This window comes from Rhynchophorus ferrugineus, unplaced genomic scaffold (assembly GCF_030347505.1).
Source record: "Rhynchophorus ferrugineus isolate W39M unplaced genomic scaffold, kcgeb_rfMv2 rfM1, whole genome shotgun sequence".
Taxonomy (NCBI): domain Eukaryota; kingdom Metazoa; phylum Arthropoda; class Insecta; order Coleoptera; family Curculionidae; genus Rhynchophorus; species Rhynchophorus ferrugineus.
In genome coordinates this window covers 80,438,083-80,463,293 of record NW_027472580.1, presented here as the reverse complement: position 1 = coordinate 80,463,293, position 25,211 = coordinate 80,438,083, and the positions used below count along the sequence as shown (strand labels likewise).

Genomic DNA, 25,211 nt, shown 5'->3' with positions numbered 1-25,211 from the left:
TAATTATATTAAATGTTGACATTAATTTAAAGGATTTTTATTACATTTTTTAAATACATTATTACTAGTCGTTGCCGAGTAACCTATACTTTATCTTAGTAACTTAAATCTATGTATATATTTATGATAATCCATCGGCCCTATTTCAGCCCCTGTTGTAATAATATTTATGTATTAACACTCATGTTTTTCCATTAAATGTACCTCGTTACACTATATAAAATCAAATTGTTTGATTGTTTCGAGTCTGTGTCCTGTTCTGGTATCATTCAAGAGTTGATACTAATAATTGTGATTTTCTTCCAATTAACCTTTACATTTTCTTATATTTTAAATCTAATTTTTTCCTTTTCTTCTTTACATATGCTTTCCAGCAAAGTTTTGCATTAAGATTCATCCGTGATACTTAGCGTTGTTCCTATATAGAATGATATATAGTATTATTCATAGTTATTTGTGCTTATGCAGTCTGATTAAAATACGTTAATTGCACATGCACTTACATAATTTTGTTAATTTTTATTTTCCAGGTTTGGGTGCAATTATATCCTATCCTAGTTCCTCTCCTATCGTAATATTTTCCATTTGTGGATATCACATGTGGCATATCACATGGTAGGTAAAGAATTGCCCCAACACATCCTTTTACGGTACACCTGCTTTAGATTGTTGTATTGTAGAGTAAGCTTCCTCTTATTTGACTCAAAACATTCTGACTGTAATGTAAAATTTAATAGTTCAGTGTAATGTTACGGTAAAATTTTCTGTAACTTATGACCGTCATAACATAACTTATCGAAAGTTTGTGCTGCATCTAAGAATATAGCTAAACATACCGTTTTACCTTCATAGACCTTTGCGTTTACGCCTGTTATTTATTTATGAGTAAACATATTTGGTCCTATTTTCTTCAACCTACAACTGAAGACCATCTATTGTAGTCGATAACTATTCTGGGTTATGATTTCACTTGATTTTAGCAGTTTATTATAAATCACACCTAATGTTAACTGAAAGATATTTTTATTAATTTTTATTATTCAGTTTCTAAATATTGGAACTTTGTGAAATCGTTTCCGGACTGGGGCCTTTATGGACTAAAACTAGCCAATGGTTTGCACAGATTGTGTCTTTAGACTGTCTGATATTTTTTATCCCTCTATATATTACCCTCTTAATTTCTTCTATATATACTTCCTTAGGCTCATAGGAAATCTTTTACAGATATGTCATTTAGATCTTTAGGGGATGCCTTGCAATGTTGGAGTTAACGGCTTGAATATAACATTGGTATTATTACATTCTTTAACAACCTCCCAATGTGACGTTGTTTATCTGATACTTTGTCTTTGTACAGTCTTATTTATATAGATTCTGGTTCGGTATAATGAAAGCTCTATGTTTTAATAAATTCAATATGACACTCAATTCAACATACACCTTCAACTGTGATGTATGTGCTGGGTATCTGAGAGCTGTGGGTGTTTTTCAACGTTAGAATGTTTCTTACTTGGAATAGTTATTACAGCTTCAGCTGCGATACTTTTGCCCAAATTCCACCTAACTGCACAAAGGAATGCTTCGAGTAACTGCGATGAATTCAAAAACGCACGATCGCAAAAGCCTTATGATCTCCCCAGAATCCTACCAAATGTACGTTGCAATATGTGAAAAGGTTGAGAAAACAAAAACTATTAATTTACTTTTTTAGTTGACGGAAGGAAGAGGCATTCTGAGCGTAAATACTGATAAAAATCATCATCACGTCTATTTTTAGATATCTCAATCGTAAAAAAAAATCTTAAACACAGATTACCCCTCAGTCCACAGTGCAGTCTGTAGCCGGTACTGTACTAGTTATATAATATAACATATATATGTCTGTATTTGTTAGTTTCCTGTAATCAACTTAATATTATATTTATCCAGTGCTCTTTCATTTGTTGTAACATACACTTAATTTAAGCTGAGCTTAAAAAAACGGTATTATGACAGCATTATAAGCGACTATGTCGGCAAGAAAAATACCTATCCGGTAAACTCTGTATAGTAATTTATGACACCTTCCTATTTTTGCTATTTTTAATTTATTATTTGCTTTAGCATAAGTACTCCCAATACTCCCAGTACTCGCAATATTTGAAAATATGCTGTGTAGCAATAAACAACTGTATATTAACAATAAAATTTCATGTATACATATTTTAAGCTACAAACTTGCTACACTTAACCACTAAAATTAATCATTGATTAAATGTGGCTGGTCCTTAATTAATAACTTGATTGATAAATGGTTTTGTTCTAATCTATAGTGCCTACGATCAGATCCTAAAAAACTAAAGCCATGATCTATTGTATCTCGATAAGTACTAGTGAATGGTTATCAGGTGATGGTATGGTTATTTCGTGAAATGATGCAGAAAATATTCATTTAATTAATCAAGAATACTAAATATAAAATTGATATCATATGAATATAAGGTATATTATTTTCATATTCAAAACTACAGTAACGCTTCAAAATGTTGTCTTCAACATATTGATGTAGTACTTTCAATCCATTTGGGTTCGTTCCCATTTAAGGCAAATATTTTCAAACTCTCAATTTTTCAAAATATTTGGTGCTCATCTGCAAGTTTCATATGATCTTAAATTGAGTTTGTAACAACCGCTACAGAAATGGAACCCATAAACATTACATGGTTGACGTTATCCCACGAGACTAGCCTGATGGACGAAAACCGCAGAAGTCCATCATGCATAACATCAACACATGAACACCTCTGCATCACGAAACGGGACACGTATCGACGTCCTGCTACAACTTCGATGGCAACTGATCCAGTAAAACTTCTCGCTCAGGTTGAGATCCCCATCTCATAAGCAGCATCCCTAGACGATTCATTGCGTAATTGCAATGAATGTGCGGGTACACTCCGGAACCTGCACTACATAGAGGTATATTCCACGGCAGCTCCACTAGGAGGGGAGTGATGTAGCGACCGCTACGACCCTTTAAGCCACCACCACGTTCACCTTCAACAAAGTCAAAGGTTGGCAACGCTGATGGATTGATACCATACGGTTCCCAGCTATAAAAGACCACCACGACGACGTCTCGCTCTCTTTTCTTTTCTTTAACCCCTTGTAACTGTACACTTCCACAACACCACCGTACTTCTTTTGCCTAACCTAATATCCTGTCCAATCACCGGTCGACCACATGTATCATTAAATATCGAAATAAACAAGTTTTATTCAACCAATGTTTTCAGTTCTAGTGTGAATTCCTTCCAGAAAATAGTAACGACTGTTCGGACAAACAATCGCATCGACAGCCACACATTCCGACCGAAGAGACGAACATTCCTACAGGTTTAAGACAAATAATTAGTACAATGTGTTATCTTCGAACTATCTTTAGTTCTTTATTATTAACATTAAAACCTGACAATCAATAACTGTCGGAACTATAATTAACAGTAAGCAAAACACTAAATAACGGTGTTTAACAGTCTCTAGTTATAGTTAATAATATATGATATTATGAATAATGAACTCCTTAATCATAACTTCATTTTGTATATCTTTGTTTCATTATATAGCATATCCTGTTATTACATGTGTTGTTTAATAGAAACAACCACAACATATATAGAACGACTTGAAGTTGAGCAAAATCTTATAGGTTTGTTTTTAATAAGCCTCGTGGCTCACTCTTTTGCAAATTTCAGCTAATAATTAATAATTTACAACAATGAAAAAGTTGCGTTTGGACAGTGATTGAAAATATGATATTTAAAACGCTTGGAGATCAAAAGAGCTCACAGTTAAGTTCATGGTATATCAGCTCTTACTATTGCAACTAATTTGAATTGGTTATAAGAATAAGTGAGTTTTAAACGTGATTTTTCAGTATGAATTGATTCATCGCAATAACTTTATTTACATTAAACGAGGAAGGCATCTCAACAAATGTCTCTTTTGCTTTCTTTCCAAAACATTACTTTTTAAACGACTTTTAAAATGATAAAAAAATATTTACATATATAATATATTTTTAAAAACCTACCTAAAATATTCCGAAGAATTAATTGAACGATTTCCGTACGTCCTCAGCAAAACGAGTTTTAATTAACTTACATTTAACAAATAAGTTTCCTAATTAAATCGAAAAAAGTTTAAAACTCCACATTTATTAACAATAATAATGATTATAACAATGACATTAACAATCCCATTTCAATTCGAGCCCGGAGGAGAAAAACATTTTCATTCAAATCCAACCCACCCCGTCCGACACGGAAACTATTAAAACGTCAGTCGCCGGTGGAAGCGGGGTCGAGGGTGACGCCGAGCGAATTCTCTCTCTCTCTCTCTCCGTCCCTTCGCTTAAACTTTTCTATAAAATGATTAGATGAGTCACGGAACCAAGCCGACCGGAGCCCCTCTGCCCCGTCCTCGCATTGACACAATCAAAGTTGGTTAATTTCGAACTTGCCGATTGCATGCGGAAAAGTCGGGTCCTAATAGCTTGTATAAATACCGGCGCCCCAGAACTAAAGTAAGTTTTGATTCATTTCGGCGACGGTTTTTATTACTTTTTAAGTGAGTTCAATTTAATGGCATCCCTGGTAATTAACGACCGAAAACCCTCGCGGCATATGCCGCTGTTGCTAGTTCCAGCACATCTCCAGCTGTTTGAATGTCGGGTACGGGGAGGTCGTCGTATAAATCCTGGAATCCTGCAGCGCGTGGCCGGTTTCCCCCAGAACAATTAAAAACTAATTTTTTGTTAATATGATTTGGTATATCAGTTCTGACAAGGACGTAATTTAATTTTAAAGGAGATTCTGTAATCAGGTATTACTTTTAATTATGTGTTATTGTGCTCATAATTACTCAGGCCAGTAATAAAGCTCGATACATGAGTTCCTCAATGCGAAAAGCCTGGTAGAACCTATTAACATCTGTGATTCCTTGTGAAAATATAATTAAATCGAACCATTTCTAAAAGGAGTCATAACCGATGCTTGCAAAGCCAGTATTGACAGCTACGAAGATGATGTGATGTGAACACAACTTTGGTGATCCATCAAAAATTATGACAGCTTGGTTGTGAAAGTGGTGAAGGGTGCTTAAATATATCTGTTCAAGTGCAGATAAGATAAACGTTGAATTAAATTTTTTTCTGTGCATTTTCTCTCTTCTTTTTGCAAATAAATCGTCAAGTACCTGGTTTTAAATGATTTGTTTATTTACACAATTATTTAAATTAGAAATACAAAATAAGAAGATATAAGATTAGATTGATAGGGTTAAAATACTTGCAAAGTGATACAAGGTGGTAATAATAAAGAATACACTTTAAAATATATTATTGGTAAAACGTTTGAACAATGGCTGTTGGAATGTGAAATAATTAGTTGAATAAGCTCTTCTTCTTGGATTTTTTGGTAATGGTTCAGAAGTTTGAATCTAAGACTTTTTTCCGTCCCCTGATTTTGTACGATCCTGAGGAGGAAAAGGCTCACTCTTTCATAGACAGAACACGAACGCTTCTAAATAAAAATATAAATTTCTAACATTATTTAAATTATTATAACCATTTCTTTGATTGCTTAAGTGCCACCGGATTTAAACTGCGATTATATTTTACCCTTTTTAAGCTCTTCGTAAATCTGGGTCGAGATGAACAATTGTTTATATATATTAAAGCTAATTTGCTGTAAGTCATTGTAAATTTTTTGTCATTTACTAAATAGGTCGTAAATTTTAACTTAATGTAAGCTAATATATTATACTCTAAGACCGCCTTAGACTATTATAAAGGTACATATTTCAACATATAAATAAAGACAACATCAAACAATAAAGAGAGTATTGATAGTCACAATATCACCCCCTGATTATCTCTTACTCAAATCTCTGCAGAAATATCTTACTAGAATAAAGCTGCTTTCAACAGAAAACATTGTAAAAAATTAAAATGTTTAATCAGAAACCATGGCTTTTTTATCGACAGAACCATGACTCGTGAATTTTTTTATAAGATAGAAAGAAGGTAATTAGAAACTCAAGTCGAACGAAACCAGTAGAAAAAGGTAATCCTAAAGGACCATTGTCAGTCGATAGAAGTCATTATGGAAATAGATATCTGACAAAATAGTATATAATAAGCTACTTCGACCCAAAAAATATCACAATTAACTCAGTCGTTAACATGTTGGCATATATATTTAATGTCTATTTCAAACTGAACCATATTCCGGAATGTCTTGGAGGAGGTTGCTCGAATAGTTATGCTTAAAAAACCTGACAAACTGGCAAAACAAGTTGGATCTTACAGGCCTATTTGGTTGCTACCTGCAATATCAAAATTATTTGAGCAATTTCTATTAAAACGTATTAAACCATTTATAGAAATACCAGATATCCAGTTTGAATTTCGAAATCACCACTCGACAATCGACCAAGTGCATAGAGTAACAGCGGTTGTAGAAAAGGCATTCGAAGAAAAATAAAACTGCTCGGCAATATTCCTGGACGTCTCACAAGCTTCTGGCCGGGTATGACATTTGGGATTAATGTACAAAATGAGCAAATTGCTACCGCGGAAATACTCTCGACTGCTGGAATCATATCTCTTCAGAAGAAGATTTAGAGTCTCGCATTCCACAGAGTAGTGTTTTTGGACTACTCCTATTTCTGCTATATATTGCTGATATCCCAACAACAACAAAAAAGCAATACTTGGAACATTTGCCGACGAAACAGTTATCATAGCAAAAGATATACCTTTATCTAAGGCTGTAGAAAAAGTACAAGTAGCAGTTAGCAAAATCTATAAATGGACTAGATCTCTCCATGTTAATTTGACGTTGCGGCGAAATGATATTAACATAATTATATCACTTGACGGATGCGCGATTCCTCAAGCAAAATGAGCCAAATACCTCGGATCTAAGTAAGGAATCTAATACCTAAGTTCTACGATCCATTACCAATGCGTATCACCACATAACCAACGAAGAGTTAGATACCCGAAGTTATCCAAGATTTTGCCTTAAGACACGAAGTAAGGTTTCTAAATCACACCAACGTGGAAGCAATATAGCTGCTGGATAACACGCAAGAAATCAGAAGATTGAAGCGAATCAAACAGCATGAACTTGATTAGTGTATAAGTGTATTAACTTTAGCTTAAGTAGATTAGTTTAATTTTGATTTAGGAAATACAACAGAACATTACAAATACATTAATGTTAAATTAAGATTGTAGTAAGCATATCTAATGTAAGATGCAATTAATAAAACAAAAGTTAACATCTGTGAAGGTGTTACACTAACAAGTGCATTTGTCGAAAACATTCCAAACCGTATACTATAAGTATTCGGCATTGTCCTATATACAACTGCAATTTATAATAATCATGCTTTATATTTTTTTATACAGCTTTTACCTTGTGTATGTAAGTAATGTATTGAAATTGTATTTTAAACAAAAATTTTGGCACTGGAAACTGTTCAAACACAAAGCCAGGAGGCAGTGCAATCATATAACTAGCTTCATTAGTACATTCGAAAAGTAACTCCATCAGTCCTAAACTACGAACAAGATTATTACCTTTCATTTGCCCGTCAGTATAAAAGCTTTTTATTTGTGAATATAAAATGTAAAACTTAAAAAATTAATTATATAAGTTCGCAGAACACTGTTTCGTTTTTCATTTTTCTTAAACAGTTTTAATCCATCATCTTTTTTCCTATATTCTGGTAGAACCACAATTACCTCACTATGCTGTAACTTTCAAGATTTTTTGGCGAAAATGTAAACCAAATAATATTCTTCGCATATTATTATTCAAGTCGTGAATTGTTTTTCGCCAATTGGTGTCGAATAGCAACTTTGCCACAGAAAAAATAATCTAGCGTTGTTAAATCACACGATTATGAAGATCAATTCATAGCTTCAAAACATAAAATTGAATGTGCACAAGACATTTCCTTCAAGAATTAACTGTGACACGAGTTGTATAACATGCTGTATGACAGCTCCTATCTGTACCGATTTATCATTGACCATAAACGTATTTCCATTATTTTGTGACATTTTTAAAAAGTCTAAAACATATTAAATTTCCATTTAGCGTTTTATAAAATTTGAAAAAAATGTGAGAGATTTCATTGGTTTTAACAGCTACAGTAATAGACATAATTCACGTATTTATTGGTTTTAACGTTACATTCTACTAAAATATGTCGACCAGCATATATATGTTTTACTAATTTTTAATAAATGAATTGATGAATTAGACTTTTATATCACATGATGTGGTTTATACACCACCCGCGACCCCTATTATCTTCTATTCCAGGTTTGGTAAGTATCGATTTCATACGAAAGAGCTTTCATTTTCTCGGCTTCACACTTTACGACACAGATGGCGCATAATAAATGGCTATTACTATTTTACTATTTTTTCTGGATTTTACAATATAATATTATATCCTTATATATATATATATATATATATATATATATATATATATATATATATATATATATATATATATATATAATATATATATATATATATATATATATATATATATATACAAATATATATATATATATATATATATATATATATATATATATATATATATATATATATACAAATATATATATATATATATATATATATATTGTACATATTTATATATATATATATATATATATATTGTACATATTTATATATATATATATATATATATATATATATATATATATATATATATATATATATATATATTGTACATATTTATATATATATATATATATATATATATATATATATATATATATATATTGTACATATTTATATATATATATATATATATATATATATATATATATATATATATATATATATATGTACAATAATTACTAAATAAGGACTTAAACAGTTTTAGATGTAAACAACATTTATTATTTTGTTACTCTAAGACCGTTCAATAATTTGTTGATTCTCGAAAACACTTGACGTGTACGATTTTGCATCTACTTTAGTAGTCAATCATTTAAACGTTGAAAGTTTCAGTATAGATTTGCCTGCAAAATGTATAAAAAATTTATCAATGTATATTTGAAATTCGTCAGAGTGTCAGAGATAAATAAATATATATATATATATATATATATATATATATATTGTACATATTTATATATATATATATATATATATATATATATATATGTACAATATTGATAAAGATTACCCAAAAACATTCAATCATATGAATATTAAAAATATATTGCAGAATATATACATTTAATTTTATATAATTACTAAATAAGGACTTAAACAGTTTTAGATGTAAACAACATTTATTATTTTGTTACTCTAAGACCGTTCAATAATTTGTTGATTCTCGAAAACACTTGACGTGTACGATTTTGCATCTACTTTAGTAGTCAATCATTTAAACGTTGAAAGTTTCAGTATAGATTTGCCTGCAAAATATATAAAAAATTTATCAATGTATATTTGAAATTCGTCAGAGTGATGTTATTTCTTATAAATTTATATGAAATAACCAGGACTAATAGCCAGCAAACTAAAAAATGTTACTCTAACACTCTATCACTCAACAATACCGGGCCTGACTATTAAAGAACAAATTTTATGCAAAATACCAAAGTATTCCGGCCTTTCATCCGCATTTTCTTCTTAGAAGAACGCAGCTCCAGATCTTGCTTACTTGCGTTCCGCGAGCTGAACTTGTTGAAAACTTGAGCCGTTGAAAAACCGTAATTAGCACCTCTTTTTCGTATTTATATTTTTTTTGTTATTTTTATTGGATTAAATAAATATTAATCTAAGTTTCTCATTGAACATCAGCTAGTTTGAAATGTAATTATTCAAAACTTAAACTACATAAATGATGTTTTCTCTGGTAATTTCATCTTTTTAACTTCTAGCTGAATACCATTGACTAATATATTCTGAAATATAAAATATCAAACAATCTAATGATCAAGTTCTTGCTGTGATATAAAATTCTACCTGTGATTAAATCAAATTGTGATAAAAATAGTATACAAATAAACACCTCAATAAATTTTTTCGAATGTTTATCCTAGAAAGTTATTGTCGTTTTGACTAATCTATGTAGAATCTAGAGAAATACTTAATGCATAGTCAAGACGACAGGACAGTCCTATTGTTGCCACAGTCACGAGTTCGAGTCCTGCTGAGGCAAGGTTGAAAATGTATGTTAGTGATTGTTTATAATTGTTATTGTCCAAAAGCTAAAAGTATAAAATCCGACAATCTCAGTCATGCCAGTAACCAAGCTCGGTAAGGCCAGATCTCTTCTGGATTATCCTAAGTCGGTCACTCGCCAGTCGGTAGACTTAATGCCGACTACTGAGCGTGGAGCCTACGTTAAGCAATAGGTTCAGACCATAACACTAATTGGTACAAAGAAAATTTTAAAATATAACAAAAAAACTATTACAAGTGAGTCCGCTTCAAGTTTCACAATTGATGTCATTACGATGCTATTTGATGCGCATTTTTATTTTTTACAGAAGTAAACCATTCCTTCATCAAAATTTAAGCTTTTAAAAAATGAAATGTGCAGACTTTTAAATTACCAATTATCTTTTTTGACAGAAATCATTAGAGAAAAAAATTATCCATCTGGTTCACGAATGCTCTGTAACGTAGAAAATATTATTTTTCAAAATATCCACGCGACCTTTCTATATGAGCAGTGCCGGCATAATGCAAAAATATATAAAAGGGAGTATGTCTTATGTAAAGGCAATTCTTCTTGAACTTCTTATAGAATTAAGCAATATCCAAAATATTTACAATAGCGTATTTTGAACTATCAATATTTGGAACAGACTTCTGCCACTAACATTATAAAACCTTGATGACGTATTGATAAAACAAAATAAACAATTAATTAACAATTAATACTATACAAGCATTATTAAGTTAAATATTTCAGGGAAACGATGTTTTAATACACATTATATATGAACTTTAGCTCTCCATACGTTAAGTATGCCAAATTTCACACTTACGAACATTTTACTTCACTTATTAATAATGTATATAGAAATAGGCAGACCTAAGCACAAATAGCTGCCACATCCAAGTCTGCAATAAGTCAATTAAAAAATTAAAAGTATTTCATTGATTTCTACAAAACGAAACATAAATAATAGTAGGTATTTTTTCACCTGTCACCAATATGACCGGACTAGATATATGACACCTTTTACTAAAATTACATCGGAATTGTTTTTCGAAAGATTATAGCATTCTCTTAATTGATTAGCCCTCTTCCAGATAATTGATTGATTAGCCCTCTTCTAGGTAATGTAGAAAAAATTAGTAACTCTATCTTACGTTGTCATCAAATCAATTAGTTACAAAGAACTACGTTGTCAATAGGTTTTCAATTATATTAACTGGAAAATTATAGTACATAGATAAATGTTCACGATTGTAAATAACTGTTAAGTTATGTGATTACAGTAAAAAGAGTTGTCATTTATATCAGAGTATGTCATATTTGATCCCACTGACGTTTTCCCTTTAGATTTTTTAATTTATATTCATTTTTAAATCTTAATACTAATTTACCCACCTATTATCAATATTTGGCATTCCTCAACCTCGTTCTTTTTTTTTATAGTCTTTGGATATGGAATACTTACTAATATATTTAATTGATAGGAAACGAATTTCTTTTCAATATGGAATCGACATGCAAAAACACTTAGTTACAATTTAACAGGTCAATTGAAAAGTCTCCGGCCTACTAAAGTAAAACACATTTTTTTTGCAAAATTAGTTTTTTTTATTCAACATAATTCCCTTCAAAGGTGATACACAGATTATAGCGATCCTCCAAGTATTCGACACCATTTTTGTATTGCGATTTGTCCTTTGCTTCAAAATAGGCCTCAGTTTCGACGAGCACCTCTTCGTTCGACAAAAATGTCTTCCCAACGAGCATTTTTTTTGAGATCTGAGAACATGAAATAGTGGCTGGGGGGCAAATCTGGGGAATACGGTGGATGAGGAAGCAATTCGAAGGCCAATTCATGGATTTTTGACACGATGCATTGTCTTGGTGAAGCAACATTTTTTTCCAAATGCGACCGTTTTTAGACGGTTTCGTCCTTCAGACGGTCCAATAACGCTATGTAATAGTCGCTGTTGATGGTCCTTCCTTTTTCGAGGTAGTCAATGAAAATTAATCCATGCGCATCCCAAAATACAGACACCATAACCTTGCCAGCCGACTGTCGTGTTTTCCCACGCCTTAGAGCGGGTTCATCTTGTGCAGCCCACTCGGATGACTGTCGATTGGACTTTAGAGTGAAATGATGGAGTTATGTTTCATCCATTTTCACATATCGATGCAAAAACTCGGGTTTATTACGCTTGATCATCTTCAAATACTGCGCCGAATCATCAACTCGTCGTTGTTTTTAGACAAAAGTGAGCTCGCGTGACACCCACTTTACACAGAGCTTTCTCATACCCAATATTAGTGAATAATATGATGTACACGTTCAGTTGATATCTTTAGAGTGTCTGCTATTTCATTCAGTTTTAATTTACGGTCATTCAAAATCATTTTATGGATTTTTTAAGCGTTTTCTTCGGTAACAACCTCTTTTGAGCGTCCACTGCGTTCTCCGTCTTTGGTGCTTATTTCACCACGTCTAAACTGAGCATACCAATCCTTGATAGTTGTTTTTCCTGGGGCAGTGTCCGGAGACTCGGAATCGAGCCGAGTTTTTGCTTCAACAGTATTTTTTCCCTTCAAAAAGCAATATTTTATCAATACGCGAAATTTCTTTGTATCCATTTGTTTCACAATAACAAAAGTTGTTTCACTCAAAATGCTATGATTCACAAACCAATGATCCGACAACTGTAAAATTTATACACGCATCTTTTGAGGGTTAGGGCTAACTAAAAATAAATTGATTTAATTCTAGTGGCGCCATCTATGTGTCAGGCCGGGGACTTTTCAATTGCCCAAGCAGTTTAATTCAAATCGCATACGGTATTGTAATTTCTGGGTCCTAGGTAGCCCATGCCTCTTCGTCTATTGAAAGCAAAAAAATTTTAATCTTTAAAAACACTACAATAACTGGATTAAAATTGGATCATCTCTTTTCGCAACCTGTAGGCTTCACCTAATATAGATTGAAGTGTTATGTTAACTACAATTATCTTCTTCAGACATGAAAAAACATTATTATAGAGATAGAGAAAAATAAGAAATCAAGAGACATTAGAATAAAAACAGATGATTTAAATATATGGAATAATACAAATACACAAATAAAAAGATTGTTAAATAATTAAAATACATAGTTAATTAGTAAAGCTTCAAGGATATAAGTATTATCCTCAAGAAGATGTTTAGATGTTTGGTTTGTTGAATCAGTTTGAAATAAGCCAATCTTAAACAGTAACTAATCATTTAATCAATAATCATCAGTATAAGTGATTTCGCAATGCGTTGAAAACAACCAGACTATTGTCCCGATCATAGACGTTGATGCCCATGTAAGAATAAATTGGAAATTGATTGAATAAATTGTGTAAAGAGCCTACTGTTGTTTATCAAGATGTAGTCTAGCGCTTTATTATAAAGAATTCAGCTACAGTAGTTAGAGACAGGTTGAAAAAATATATGTTAAGTAAAAACGACAAGGAAAATCCGTTAAAATTATATTTTTCCGAAAAAAAACTTTATTTCCATCCTTCACATCATATGGATATCATCTGATCTTGGACTATATATGGAATTAGCGCAGTTATTTCATTTCCGCTAAGCTTTAATAGAGCATTATCGCGTGTCACTCGAGGTAGACATGATGTCAGGTTGTTGTGTCCGGTTTTTATTAACATTCAGCATAGTTCTGTTCCTTTTTCCTCCCGAGACAAAAAAGTATCCGAAACTTGGCACCGTTTTCAACCTCCTGTCATGGTTGATCATTGCCGCCACCATTATTGGAGGACCATTGACAATCGTTGTCAAAGACTCTCTCTTCACAACCATACCCACAAGCTCCAAAGTAGTCTACGACATCAGTTTACTGTTTTTATTTATGAGCAACATCTGTATATCTTTGGTGGCAATATTCAAGAAAAACGAACTGAGAGAAGCTATGAATGAACTGATAAAAACCACCTCATACTGCAAACGTTTCAATACATACTTTTCCGTGTTTCTTTTCATTCTGATCGTGAATACATTCTTCATCATATTAACACAGCTGAAGAGAACCAAGGACGAATATTATCGTTTAACAGTGTTTGTTGGTGAAGGATTCATGACTTGCAGGATAGTCACTTATCTTTTTATTATATTTTTACTAATTAACAGTGCCAGGAGGAAAGCAAGACGCTTCAACGAAACTTTGCTAAAAAGTATTTGTCACAAGAGATCGAGGCTAATCTATAACAACATAAGTGACTTCGTGGAAAAAATCAACAATTTATTCGGAATAACGTTGCTTTTGATTATTTATTTTTTTATATCGAATTTTTTAAGACATGCCGTTTATATTAGTTTAAATTATACTTCATTCTTGATAACCATTGTTCGAGGTCTGTGGATTATATCATATGGGGTGAGTAGTATATATATAGCTAATATTTTCGATTTGTATATTTTGTAATAGTTTCAGGCAATTTATTTAGCACATGTAGGCGATGACTTATCAAAAGAAACAAAAATAACCATCAGTACTTGTTATAAAATGATACACAAGGCATATTTTATGGACAACTACGGATATAACGACATCTATCTGTTGGCGCAGGAAGCGTCACACAGGAAACTCACAGTTTCGGCGTTCGGTTTCTTTAATATCGACAACACAATGATTATGTTTATTATGACAAATTTATGCACTTACCTTATTGTAGTTTTGCAAGTTTTACAGAAAAACATGTAGGAAATATTAGTATGAACAATTTAGATAGGGCAATAAATTTAGTAGCTTAGAGCAATCAAGACTAAATCGCTTTCGGACAATTTTAAGGAAATGTATTTAAACATTATTATCATAGAAAAAAATTATTATTTATATTAAATAAATAATCAAAGCTTTTTTATATGTTGCTTGTGCTACATTATATATTATAATAATTTTCTCAAAAGTACTTTAAGAAGCGTAAAACGTTAATCTGTATCGTAATTTTCTGCATAATTTTGTTGTGTTATTTTCTTAGTAATAGGCTTTTTAATTAAAAACAACATATTTAAATATTGAGATTTTCCTTTTTAAATGTTTCATTAAAAATACTTGTCATCAAAACTGTTATTATTCGCTAACCACCAATCCTAAACTTTTTAAATCTCTTTTTATTCATTCTCATGGACATTTGAACTTAAAAATACATCAAATCTTTGATTAAGTAACAAACATTTTATTTTTAATATCTTCATAAGAATCTAAGTGCAATAGTTATCAGTTAAAGCAACATATTTGATCAGCTGCTAATAATTTTGTAGGTTATTTTTCTAAAACCAACTTTTAACGTATCTCCCTAATGTAAAACTGAAATTAGCAATATAACTTATTAGGAAGTATTTTACACTATTTTTTAACTTTACCGCAACCGGTAAATTTTAGGTACCCCAGAGTTTAGAGAATTTAGACGACCAAATTTTTTGGCACAAGAATGTGCACTCTCCAAACGTTCTACAAATGAGACGAAATCGCAATCATTGTCACAAAACTGTAACAACTGCAATAGATTTATTTCTTACGAACAGTAATGTCACGATTCAAGATAATCCTGCTGGATAGAGAGATTCAACATAATGCAAATGGAAGATGCAGCTTTTGTGCCAGATCACGGTATAGAAAGACTAAAATATCGTGTAGTGCATGTAAAAATCTATTTGCGATGTCCACCGAGAGTAAAATATTTTTATATTCTGACTGTAAAATAATAACTTAAACGCAAATAATAATTTAATGTTAAAATTAAAATATGTTCTTAACAATATATAAATTGTACAAACTGTTAGATTTTTTATTTTATAACTTTGCAAAAAGCCATGCATAATTTACGTAAGTTATTGAAGTGTTACAGTGGGGTATCATAGTTACCCCACCTTGTCTCAAATTCAATTTTTGTAGCACGGCTGCGGAAAGGTTAAAGCGCATCCTAAACTGGAATGGAATGGATTATGGAATCTATGTGCAAAATGTGAAAAAAAAATCCTTAATTTCAAAACAAAATAAAGACAAAACTTAAAATTTGAATATACTCAATGTCTTTAATATAGTTGATGCCTGTTTGGCTGAGCGTAATATAAATAAAGTATTATTCCTGAAGACGAAAGAGAATTTAAAGTATTTACGGTATTTCCGAGATTAATTGAAATCTTAGAAAATGATCTGAGGGCAGGTCCTGATGGATATGTAGATAATTCAAAGATTCAGGGTAAGGCCCAATAATACGAACTTGACCGTCACTACAGTACACTTCTAAATGTTTTTCCTTCCCTTTTTGATGACGATTTCCTATACTTACAATTTTATCATATCATCACCAGCATTTTTTTAATATATTTCAGGATGATTTTGACAACATTTTCTAAAAGTTATGTAATTCTTGATAATTATGGTGTATATTGTACCAACTTCTCTAGGTCCTTCAGTGCGACTTTTGTACATGAAACAGGACTTGTCCTGATAATATCCTAACGATTAAGAAGCTTTAAAGAGAAATTTGTATTACCTTGAACTGGTGACTTAACTGATTTGTTAATAATAAAAGTTATAGTAAAATCTGTGTAAATTTTAATGGAATTTGTAGACTATTTAGATTTGTTTTACCTTAGCTGAACATCAAAGAAACTTATTCAAAAATAATCCGATAAATACTTATTATTTATAATATAATATTATATTTTATCTGCATATTTATATATACATATATATATATATATATATATATATATATATATATATATATATATATATATATATTAGTTATTGTTTTGTTGTAGACGAACTATTAGACAAAGCATCTCTCGATTTAGTCGAGGAACCCTTCCGCATCTAGAAATTAAAGAATAATTTTACATATTATATATACATATAAACAAATTAATATATAAACGAATCTAGCTCAGAGATCACATTTTCACCTTATTAACTTCAAAATTTCCATGGAGCATAATTCAGAAAATAGGAAAATATATAATTTACTTAATAATTTTTAGTACACTCGCCAAAAATAGTAATAACTCAATAATAAAATTTCACCTTAATTATAGAACTTCTCTTTTTCTGAAGCAGCATAAAATCTGAGTATTCTTTCGATTGTTTTGACAGTAACGGGGTTAGAATTGAAGGAGTTTCATCTGATAAAACAAGCTATTAAAATAGTCTTTGAAAAAATATTTATGCGATAATAACTACTAGCCTAAGTTATTTGGCAGTATCACATAGTATATCTCTCGTTCTTTCAGTATTTCTAGTCCACTTTCAATAACAGATATCTCATTTAATTTAATTTGCTTTCCTTTTTCTGTGCACAAATCAAAAGGCTCTAAAATATCATTAATGTAAATGGTGCTTTAAGTCGAAAATAGGCTTGTCATATACGATCGTCCGGTATCAATAGCTGATTCTGAAGATAATCTTTTATAATTCCTATAGGGCAGTTCGGATTTATTAACAATGTTTTATTACCATTATTGCTTATTTCAACATTTTTTTCTTCCTGTTTTTGATACATTTCAATATCTAAAATACATATTTTTATCAACAGTATGATTATGTTGTAATACTACCTATATATTTCAGGAAAAAGAACATTTAAGATGATTTACACCAATGTCATAAACTGCTCTTGTGACACCTGACATGATAAGTGTCATGAACAATATGCAAAATAACATTCTAAATTTTATAATAAAAAACTGTTACCAGTAAAAATTTCTTTATCAATATAAAGAGTTAATATTCACAAATTATGTATATTTTAATTTACACGTAAAATAATACAATTTTTGCAAAAATTAATGCGACTATTGCTATTTGAAAATTACTATTGCTTAATATGCGTGGAAAATATAAAACAAATAAAGTTGTCATCAGTAACTATTATATTAAATGGTGCAAATATATTGATGAGCATATAGTGAAAATGCAAAATATCCTTGTAAACAACTGTTTAACAACGTAACCATTTAGTATTATTGAATTATTCTTTCTAACGATTTAAAAGTTTTGATGTCAATGACAAAAAAATACAAGCCCAGCACAAGCTCTCAAACAACTTTCAAACAGTTTCCAGGTGTTGTGTAATAGCTACCAACGAATAAATTGAAAATGGCATTTCGAATCATTTCAATATCGCAATTTAATTCCTTGGCAGGAAAAAGAAAATTTTCCATGTCGTATTATGACTGACAATGAAAACTGCTACGACAATCATCGACATCAACATCGAAATGGAATATTTATGGTAATAAATTATTGCTGTAACAGGTCAAGGAAAAGTCCCCAGCCTACCAAAGTAAAACACATTTTTTGGGCAATTTTTTTTTATTCAACATAATTCACTACAAAGGTGATAATAAACTGATTATAGCGACCCTCCAACTTTTCGATACCATTTTTGTAGTACGATTTGTCCTTTACTTCAAAATAGTCCTCAGTTTCGGCGTCACCTCTTCATTCGACTACAATTTCTTCCCAGCAAGCATTCTCTTGAGATCTGAGAACAGAAAATAGTCGCTGGGAAACAGATCTGGAGAATACGGTGGATGAGGAAGCAATTCGTGCATTGTCTTGGTGAAGCATCATTATCTTTTTCTTCAAATGAGGCCGTTTTTCGCCGATTTCGTCCTTCAAACGGTCCAATAACGCTATGTCATAGTCGCTGTTGATGGTCCTTTCTTTTTCAAGGTCAAGCCAATGAAAATTATTTCATGCGCATCCCAAAATACAGACGCCATAATCTTGCCAGCGTTTTCCCACGCTTTGAAGCGTGTTCATCGTGTGCAATCCACTCGGATGACTGTCGGTTGGACTTCGGAGTGAAAACTCGGGTTTATTACGCTTGATCATCTTCAAAGACTGCTCCGAATCATCAACTCGTCGTTGTTTTTGGTCAAAAGTGAGCTCGCGCGTCACCCACTTTACACAGAGCTTTATCATACCCATATATTCATGAATGATATGATGTACACGTTTAGTTGATATCTTGTGTGATAAAGTGTCTACTATTTCATTCAATTTCAATTTACGGTCATTCAAAATCATTTTGTGGATTTTTTAATGTTTTTGTTGGTAACATTCCCTTTTGGGCCTCCACTGCGTTCACCGTCTTCGGTGCTCATTTCACCACGTCTAAACTTAGCATACCTATTATTGATGGCTGATTTTCCTGGGGCAGTGTCCGGTAACTCGCCATCAAGCCAAGTTTTTGCTTCAACTGTATTTTGTCCCTTCAAGAATCAATATTTTATTAACACGCGAAATTCCTTTTTATCAATTTTTTCACAATAACAAAAGTTGCTTCACTCAAAATGCTATAATTCACAAACTAATGATGTGAAACAGCTGTCAAATATAAACACTCATCTTTTAAGAGTTAGGGCTAACTAAAAGGCCTATGGATTTAATTCTAGTAGCGCCATCTATGTGTCAGGCCGGGGACTTTTCAAATGACGTGTTATATATGATAAGATCAGCAAGGTGTAATGTAGCAAAATATCAGCTATTGTAAGGAACGGGCGCAAAGTCATCCTGTTACATGACAACACTCAGCCACATGTTGACGAGTCGTGAAGGATGCGCTGTTGCAATACCAATTTTTCTCAATAAATACAATGATAAGGCGAAAAAATAATAATAGTACATGCAAGCCCTTAATATATTGAAGGTTTTCTTGTCCAACTCTTCCCTTGTTAATAATATATTTCAAACTAAATATATGTATGCTGCCTCTTTTTTGGTCATAATCTACTATTAGATATAATATTAGATCATAGAAGAAGAGCCATAGAAGTTCTTTTTTTTGTTTCGTTTAAATGTTTTCTTGTATATCAATGTTAATTATTCTGCATATTCAGTACTAGCGTATACAGGATAATTATTTTCCTATAAAATATACTTACCCAAGAAGTAAGTTATTTAATTAAGTAATAGATTTTATTACTCCCTAAATATCAATCAATCAATATAGACAAGATCATGGTAATATACTAAACCAAAATACCGAAAATTATTTTCGTAAGGTTAATATTATACAAATGTGTTAACTGTTAAAAAGAAACAACATAATGAATATATGAATTCGATGTATTTTGTACACATACAGTGTTTATAATAATTGCAATAATAATAATCATAATAATAATAATATAGGTTTATAACATCAAAATACATTTATATAAATTTACTATGTAATATAGTAAGAAAAAATGACACAGAGATTTTAAAAATATCAGTTAAAATATCTCCTTATTAAATCATTGTTCTAAATTCCTACAAATCAACATTTCTATATCACAATATTCATTCACATATTATTCAGCACCATAATATTTCTTTTATATATTCTGAGCAACCTTTACCAATATGAATTGCGTAGTATGTAATTCCGTCGAGTTAGTTATCTTTATATAGTTTTAATTTTTTTGTCTTCGTAAATTATAACAATGTACAACGTCGTGTTTTATACAAGGAGAAACATTTCGTTCAATATACAAGAACAATCGGGGTCGATTGTTGTTAAACAAAGAAAAATTTCAGGCAGTATTTTGTTTTGTTAATGTACATTTTGATCGGTTTATTGCAAGTATGTTTTAATTTAAGAGGTTCAAAACTGCTTTCATATAAAAAATGCATTTTGAAAATGCCCTATAGAAAATATTAATTGAAGAAAGAGTGAGAGTATTTATTATTATTGTTTATATATCTTTTACCTAATAATAAAATATATAAATTTTTGTTAAAAAAAAAGCAGTTTTGAAAATTTTATTCCGGTAATCTATCTTAAAATTACAATTTACTTTGAAAAACAAAATATTGAGAGCTAGATAAATATATTGTTCCTTTTCAAAACATTCATAATTGGTATATAATAAAATAGAAGGAACACTGGCCAAAATTCGCATCTCCTTAATTAAAGTAAACAATAAATTATATATATATATATATATATATATATATATATATATATATATATATATATATATATACCATCACTTTTTGCGTGTAATTTGACTTGTCTCTATAATACGTGATAAATAGCATTTCCTTTGTGTTTTTTGTTTAAGTTTAGACATCGAAAAAACAACACCAATTTTACAAATTTAGCTATGAAGTTAAGTCTATGCCCCTCCTTACAGAATTCTTCTTGCAATTCTGTCGCTATAGAAATAGTGTTTAGTTGGGCCTTTGGCGGTTTTAACTGGGATTAAATACTTTATATAATTTTTACACAATTAAGAAATGACCGTTGTGCGTAAAGGTGTAAAATTAATCCAGTTTCTTTTCTCAAAAAAGACATGATAATAATAAAACAAAATCTGTATTTGTTTATAACAAAGTAGTTAAAATCATTAGGTTTCTTTGGGCCCTACTAAAATCGCTAGACTATTTACACATTCAATGCATAAAAATATAACTTACTAACTAGTCACACATATTAGGAACATTTATTTTTTTAGATCAATTATGTCTTATTTACAATATTTTAGCAAAAACATCCAGTGTTATATATTTGTTTTCTTATAATTGTGGAAGGAATTGTGCTTGCTTTGGGACTTTTGTTTTTAGTATTGCTAAAAAAATGGTGAAGTACATTCGTGCGATCTGGAGTGCAGTCTTCATGCACTCGGTATTTTGGTCGGTGATGATTATACAAAAAAATACTCTAAGAAATGATTTACCATTTACAATAAAATTTTCGTTAGATCAGCGTTTAAGCCTAACTTGAAAAGAATACATTTGATGACATATAAAGTTATTCACTTTATACTCAAGTTTAAATGAGTCCAATATAAAAACTAAGTGATAATAAAACAAATACAAAAACTACAAAGTTAACAAAAGCTAAATAAATAGCATGATTTTTTACTTTTCATCATCAATACTATTATTTCTGACAGTAGAATAAAATTAAATGTTTATATACAAAAAGAATTTTTACCAAACGAAGTTATACAAATAAACGAAACTACTAGAAAAACTAACATAAGGAAGTGACAATACTAGAGTAAATAGCTATTTTGCTCAATCGTGGAATCAACTTAAGAGTTCAGAAATTTAGATTTTAGAGCAAGTTTAATATAAAAAATAATAAACTTACTCATTTTAATGCCATTATATGTCTGATAATTGGAGAAGTAATATAGGCAATGCTCAATTTTTATATGTAAAGTTGGTTTTAACAAAGCGAACTAATGAAATAAAATAAAAGACCTAAAACAATAATAGAATGACAGAAATATATATATTATTTAACCATCCAAAGCTAATGTTATATTAATAATATTCAGTTAATTCGATTTTACATTAAGGTTAATATAAAATACTTAAATAAAGAACAAGTTGTTGACAAAGTTTATTATCAACGATACTGTTCTCTATTATAAGTTATAATTTTATATCAGTCACTCACAAGTTTAGGAATTAAATAAAGATTTCTTAGAGCTTTTTCTTACAAATAAAAAGATCGGCAAGCTGGTGTTCTTGTACGAAATGTAGCCTCACCATTATTCTTTAAAACATATATGTGAAAGGCACCATAGTACACAGAAAAGAAAACTTTCTGTATCGTCTTTATTAAAATAATGTTCTTTTGTCCCAATTGTATAAAATAGTTAATTATAACACTATATTGTATGTATATTAACATTGTTAAAAAATAGTAAATGTTTAACATCATGAACAATGAGGTAAGACTGTTTCGGATTAGTGTTGTAGGCAAATTAATCCTATATTATTATAATATAAATCTGTTATTTGTAGGAGGATCTTTAAAAATGTATATAAAAAAATATAAAACATCTTGTATATTACAGACGATTATTTCGATGTTAAACATTTAAAGGATTAAATTAAGACTAAGTAGTACATACAGTGTGAGGTCCTGATAGAAAACCAGACCGGTCAGCAATTGTTTATGTTTTCGTGTAGCCACCAAGAGCCCGTCTGGAATCCTCGAGAGGCCCTCGCTTGTTTCATTTCTTGGACAGGGCCAATACAATTATTAACTCTTTAAAACATGAGGTACATCAATTTGGCACAGGACATAATATGAATATTTAATAAATAACTATTAATTATTTCATAAATTTATTTCGATGTATATAATTGTCTACCTTAACACGACCCGCAGTATGTAATCAAGTCGTCTGCGACCGTCAATAGCACATGAACGTCGTCGTTTGTTACTCGGGGCTCGGTCGGTCGTCCATCCCGTCAGTTTGGTGTTTCGTTCTTTTAATGCGATAAAAGAATATTGGTTTTTCCTGTGCGTGTTAATAACGGTTTGGACAAGACGCACCCCCCTTTTTTCATGGGAATATCAACTAAATTCATCGCGGATTTTGACGATAGCAGCGACGAAATATATCTCGAAAAAATTGCGGCAACTTCATTGACTAGAGGAACTGCGTCAATGGTACTAAATATTGCTTAAGTTTTTTTTTGTGTTTTTTTTCTTGGTAACTCACTATCTCTATCGTTCCGTTAAAAAACAGTAAATAAAATATGTTACTGTATTATCACAAAACCTAAAATTTATTCACAGCCAAATAAACATTAATAAGTTGCGTAGTAGGCTGGTATTGGAGGACGGTACCAAAATAATTCTTGTGGTGTGCCTTAAAAGTTATCCGGAAAATAACGCTGTTTCGCTATTACTCTCTGTTTCTATGAATATTTGGCGCGGATGATGGCATACCGATGGCTCTTCGGTCCTCTCCTGTTTTGTACGCGAACTTGAAGGACCGCCGGTACCACCCCATCGCAGCGTAAATAGTAATTACAACTCAGAACAAAATTCGGCTAAAAAAAATCTTAATACGCTGCCCGAAAATCACAAATCGTCAATGATATCAACAACAACAACAATAAAAAAAAACGGAAACTATTTCGTTTCTGATGGGCGGAATGAAGAAACAAAGGGACGTTTCGTTGGGCGGGGGAAACGGTGGTTGTGGGAAGGAAAGAAGGGACGAGGGCGACGATTTAAAGTTCCTTTTTTCCGAAACTCGTTGAAAGGGTGCGGGGCGAGAGGGGAGGCGGAGACGGTAGGGCTGTAAAGGGTGATCGTTTAACGGGGAGTGTTTATGTGAGTGGTGAGATGCTTGGACAGGTAGTCGGCACGTGCGAAGCATTTGCCGCACATGTCGCAGTGGTACGGGCGTTCGCCGGTGTGGATGCGCAGGTGGCGAGTGAGGTCGCTCTTGCCGCCGAAAGCACGGCCGCAGAACAAGCAGACGAAGGGCCGTTCACCGGTATGTTTTCTGACGTGCAGTTTGAGGTTTTCCTTGGACCGGACGCACCTGGAGAAAAGAAAGCAACGTGGGGGATAAATGGCTCGATATATAATTAAAGGCTTTCTTTCTACCCTAACAAAAAAACACATACAATATAGCATCCGATATGAAAATAACAGTTTTACTCGGTGTTATCTGATCGTAAATTGTAAAAAAATCTTGTATAAAAATGTTTGCATTTTAATAGTATCAGAAGATTTTTCAGTTAGCTACATGTCATAAATTACAAAAAAAAATATTTAATTATGAATTATAACATTATAAATTAGTTTTAAAGGATTTTCTTTTATTTGAAACTTTATTGTGAGAAATCGGTACATCTTTATTATTTTTTGTATCTTCATAAGAAGTTAAAGGCTGCTCAGACAGATCACGACACACCTGTCGGAACCAGTATTAGTCAGGAGGAGCAAGCCCTGGTAAATATGGAGGGTCGGTTAGCACTGTCCATTTTAATTTTTCCAAGTAAGTTTTCGACGGTATTGTAACATGCGGTCGAACATCGAACGTCGAATACGGTAACGAAAATGATCGGCACAAACGCATTAATTGTAGTCGATACCCATCCCATTGACGGTTTCTTCAAGTAATGCCTCTTTTAAAACGTTGAAACC

At 31.4% G+C, this 25,211-nt stretch overlaps 3 protein-coding genes across 22 annotated transcripts in view; 1 reads left to right on the top strand and 2 right to left on the bottom strand.

The window, feature by feature from the left end:
- The first annotated feature begins 13,906 nt into the window (after positions 1–13,906).
- Positions 13,907–15,082, top strand: LOC143190956 (uncharacterized). The gene is made up of 2 exons (XM_076395575.1): positions 13,907–14,683; positions 14,735–15,082. Exons 1-2 carry the CDS (start codon positions 13,922–13,924, stop codon positions 15,008–15,010), a joined length of 1,038 nt encoding a protein of 345 aa, XP_076251690.1. The 5' UTR covers positions 13,907–13,921; the 3' UTR covers positions 15,011–15,082.
- Positions 15,083–17,062: 1,980 nt separating this feature from the next.
- Positions 17,063–17,941, bottom strand: LOC143206539 (uncharacterized). Its single transcript, XM_076419139.1, has 5 exons — positions 17,869–17,941; positions 17,681–17,821; positions 17,499–17,624; positions 17,339–17,436; positions 17,063–17,131 (listed from the first exon to the last, which is right to left on the bottom strand). The coding sequence occupies exons 1-5, from the start codon at positions 17,891–17,893 to the stop codon at positions 17,063–17,065; spliced, it is 459 nt and encodes a 152-aa protein (XP_076275254.1). The 5' UTR covers positions 17,894–17,941.
- Positions 17,942–23,908: 5,967 nt separating this feature from the next.
- Positions 23,909–25,211, bottom strand: part of LOC143190838 (uncharacterized) — a 144,661-nt gene continuing 143,358 nt past the window's right edge. For all 20 annotated transcript variants that reach the window (XM_076395460.1, XM_076395489.1, XM_076395549.1 and 17 more), the window contains one exon: positions 23,909–24,603. In XM_076395460.1, the coding sequence (XP_076251575.1) occupies positions 24,372–24,603 (232 nt within the window). In that variant the 3' untranslated portion in view covers positions 23,909–24,371. The remainder of the gene's footprint in view (positions 24,604–25,211) is intronic.

What these genes read in the sequence shown, in the direction of transcription:
- LOC143190956 (XM_076395575.1), top strand. Translation starts at nt 13,922, where the DNA reads ATGATGTCAGGTTGTTGTGTCCGGTTTTTATTAACATTCAGCATAGTT. An exon ending in TGTGGATTATATCATATGGG is followed by an intron (nt 14,684 to 14,734) that starts GTGAGTAGTATA and finishes ATTTTGTAATAG; the next exon opens with TTTCAGGCAATTTATTTAGC.
- LOC143206539 (XM_076419139.1), bottom strand. Translation starts at nt 17,893, where the DNA reads ATGTTCTTTTTCCTGAAATATATAG. An exon ending in CTTTTTCCTGAAATATATAG is followed by an intron (nt 17,822 to 17,868) that starts GTAGTATTACAA and finishes TATGTATTTTAG; the next exon opens with ATATTGAAATGTATCAAAAA. An exon ending in GCTATTGATACCGGACGATC is followed by an intron (nt 17,625 to 17,680) that starts GTATATGACAAG and finishes ATGATATTTTAG; the next exon opens with AGCCTTTTGATTTGTGCACA.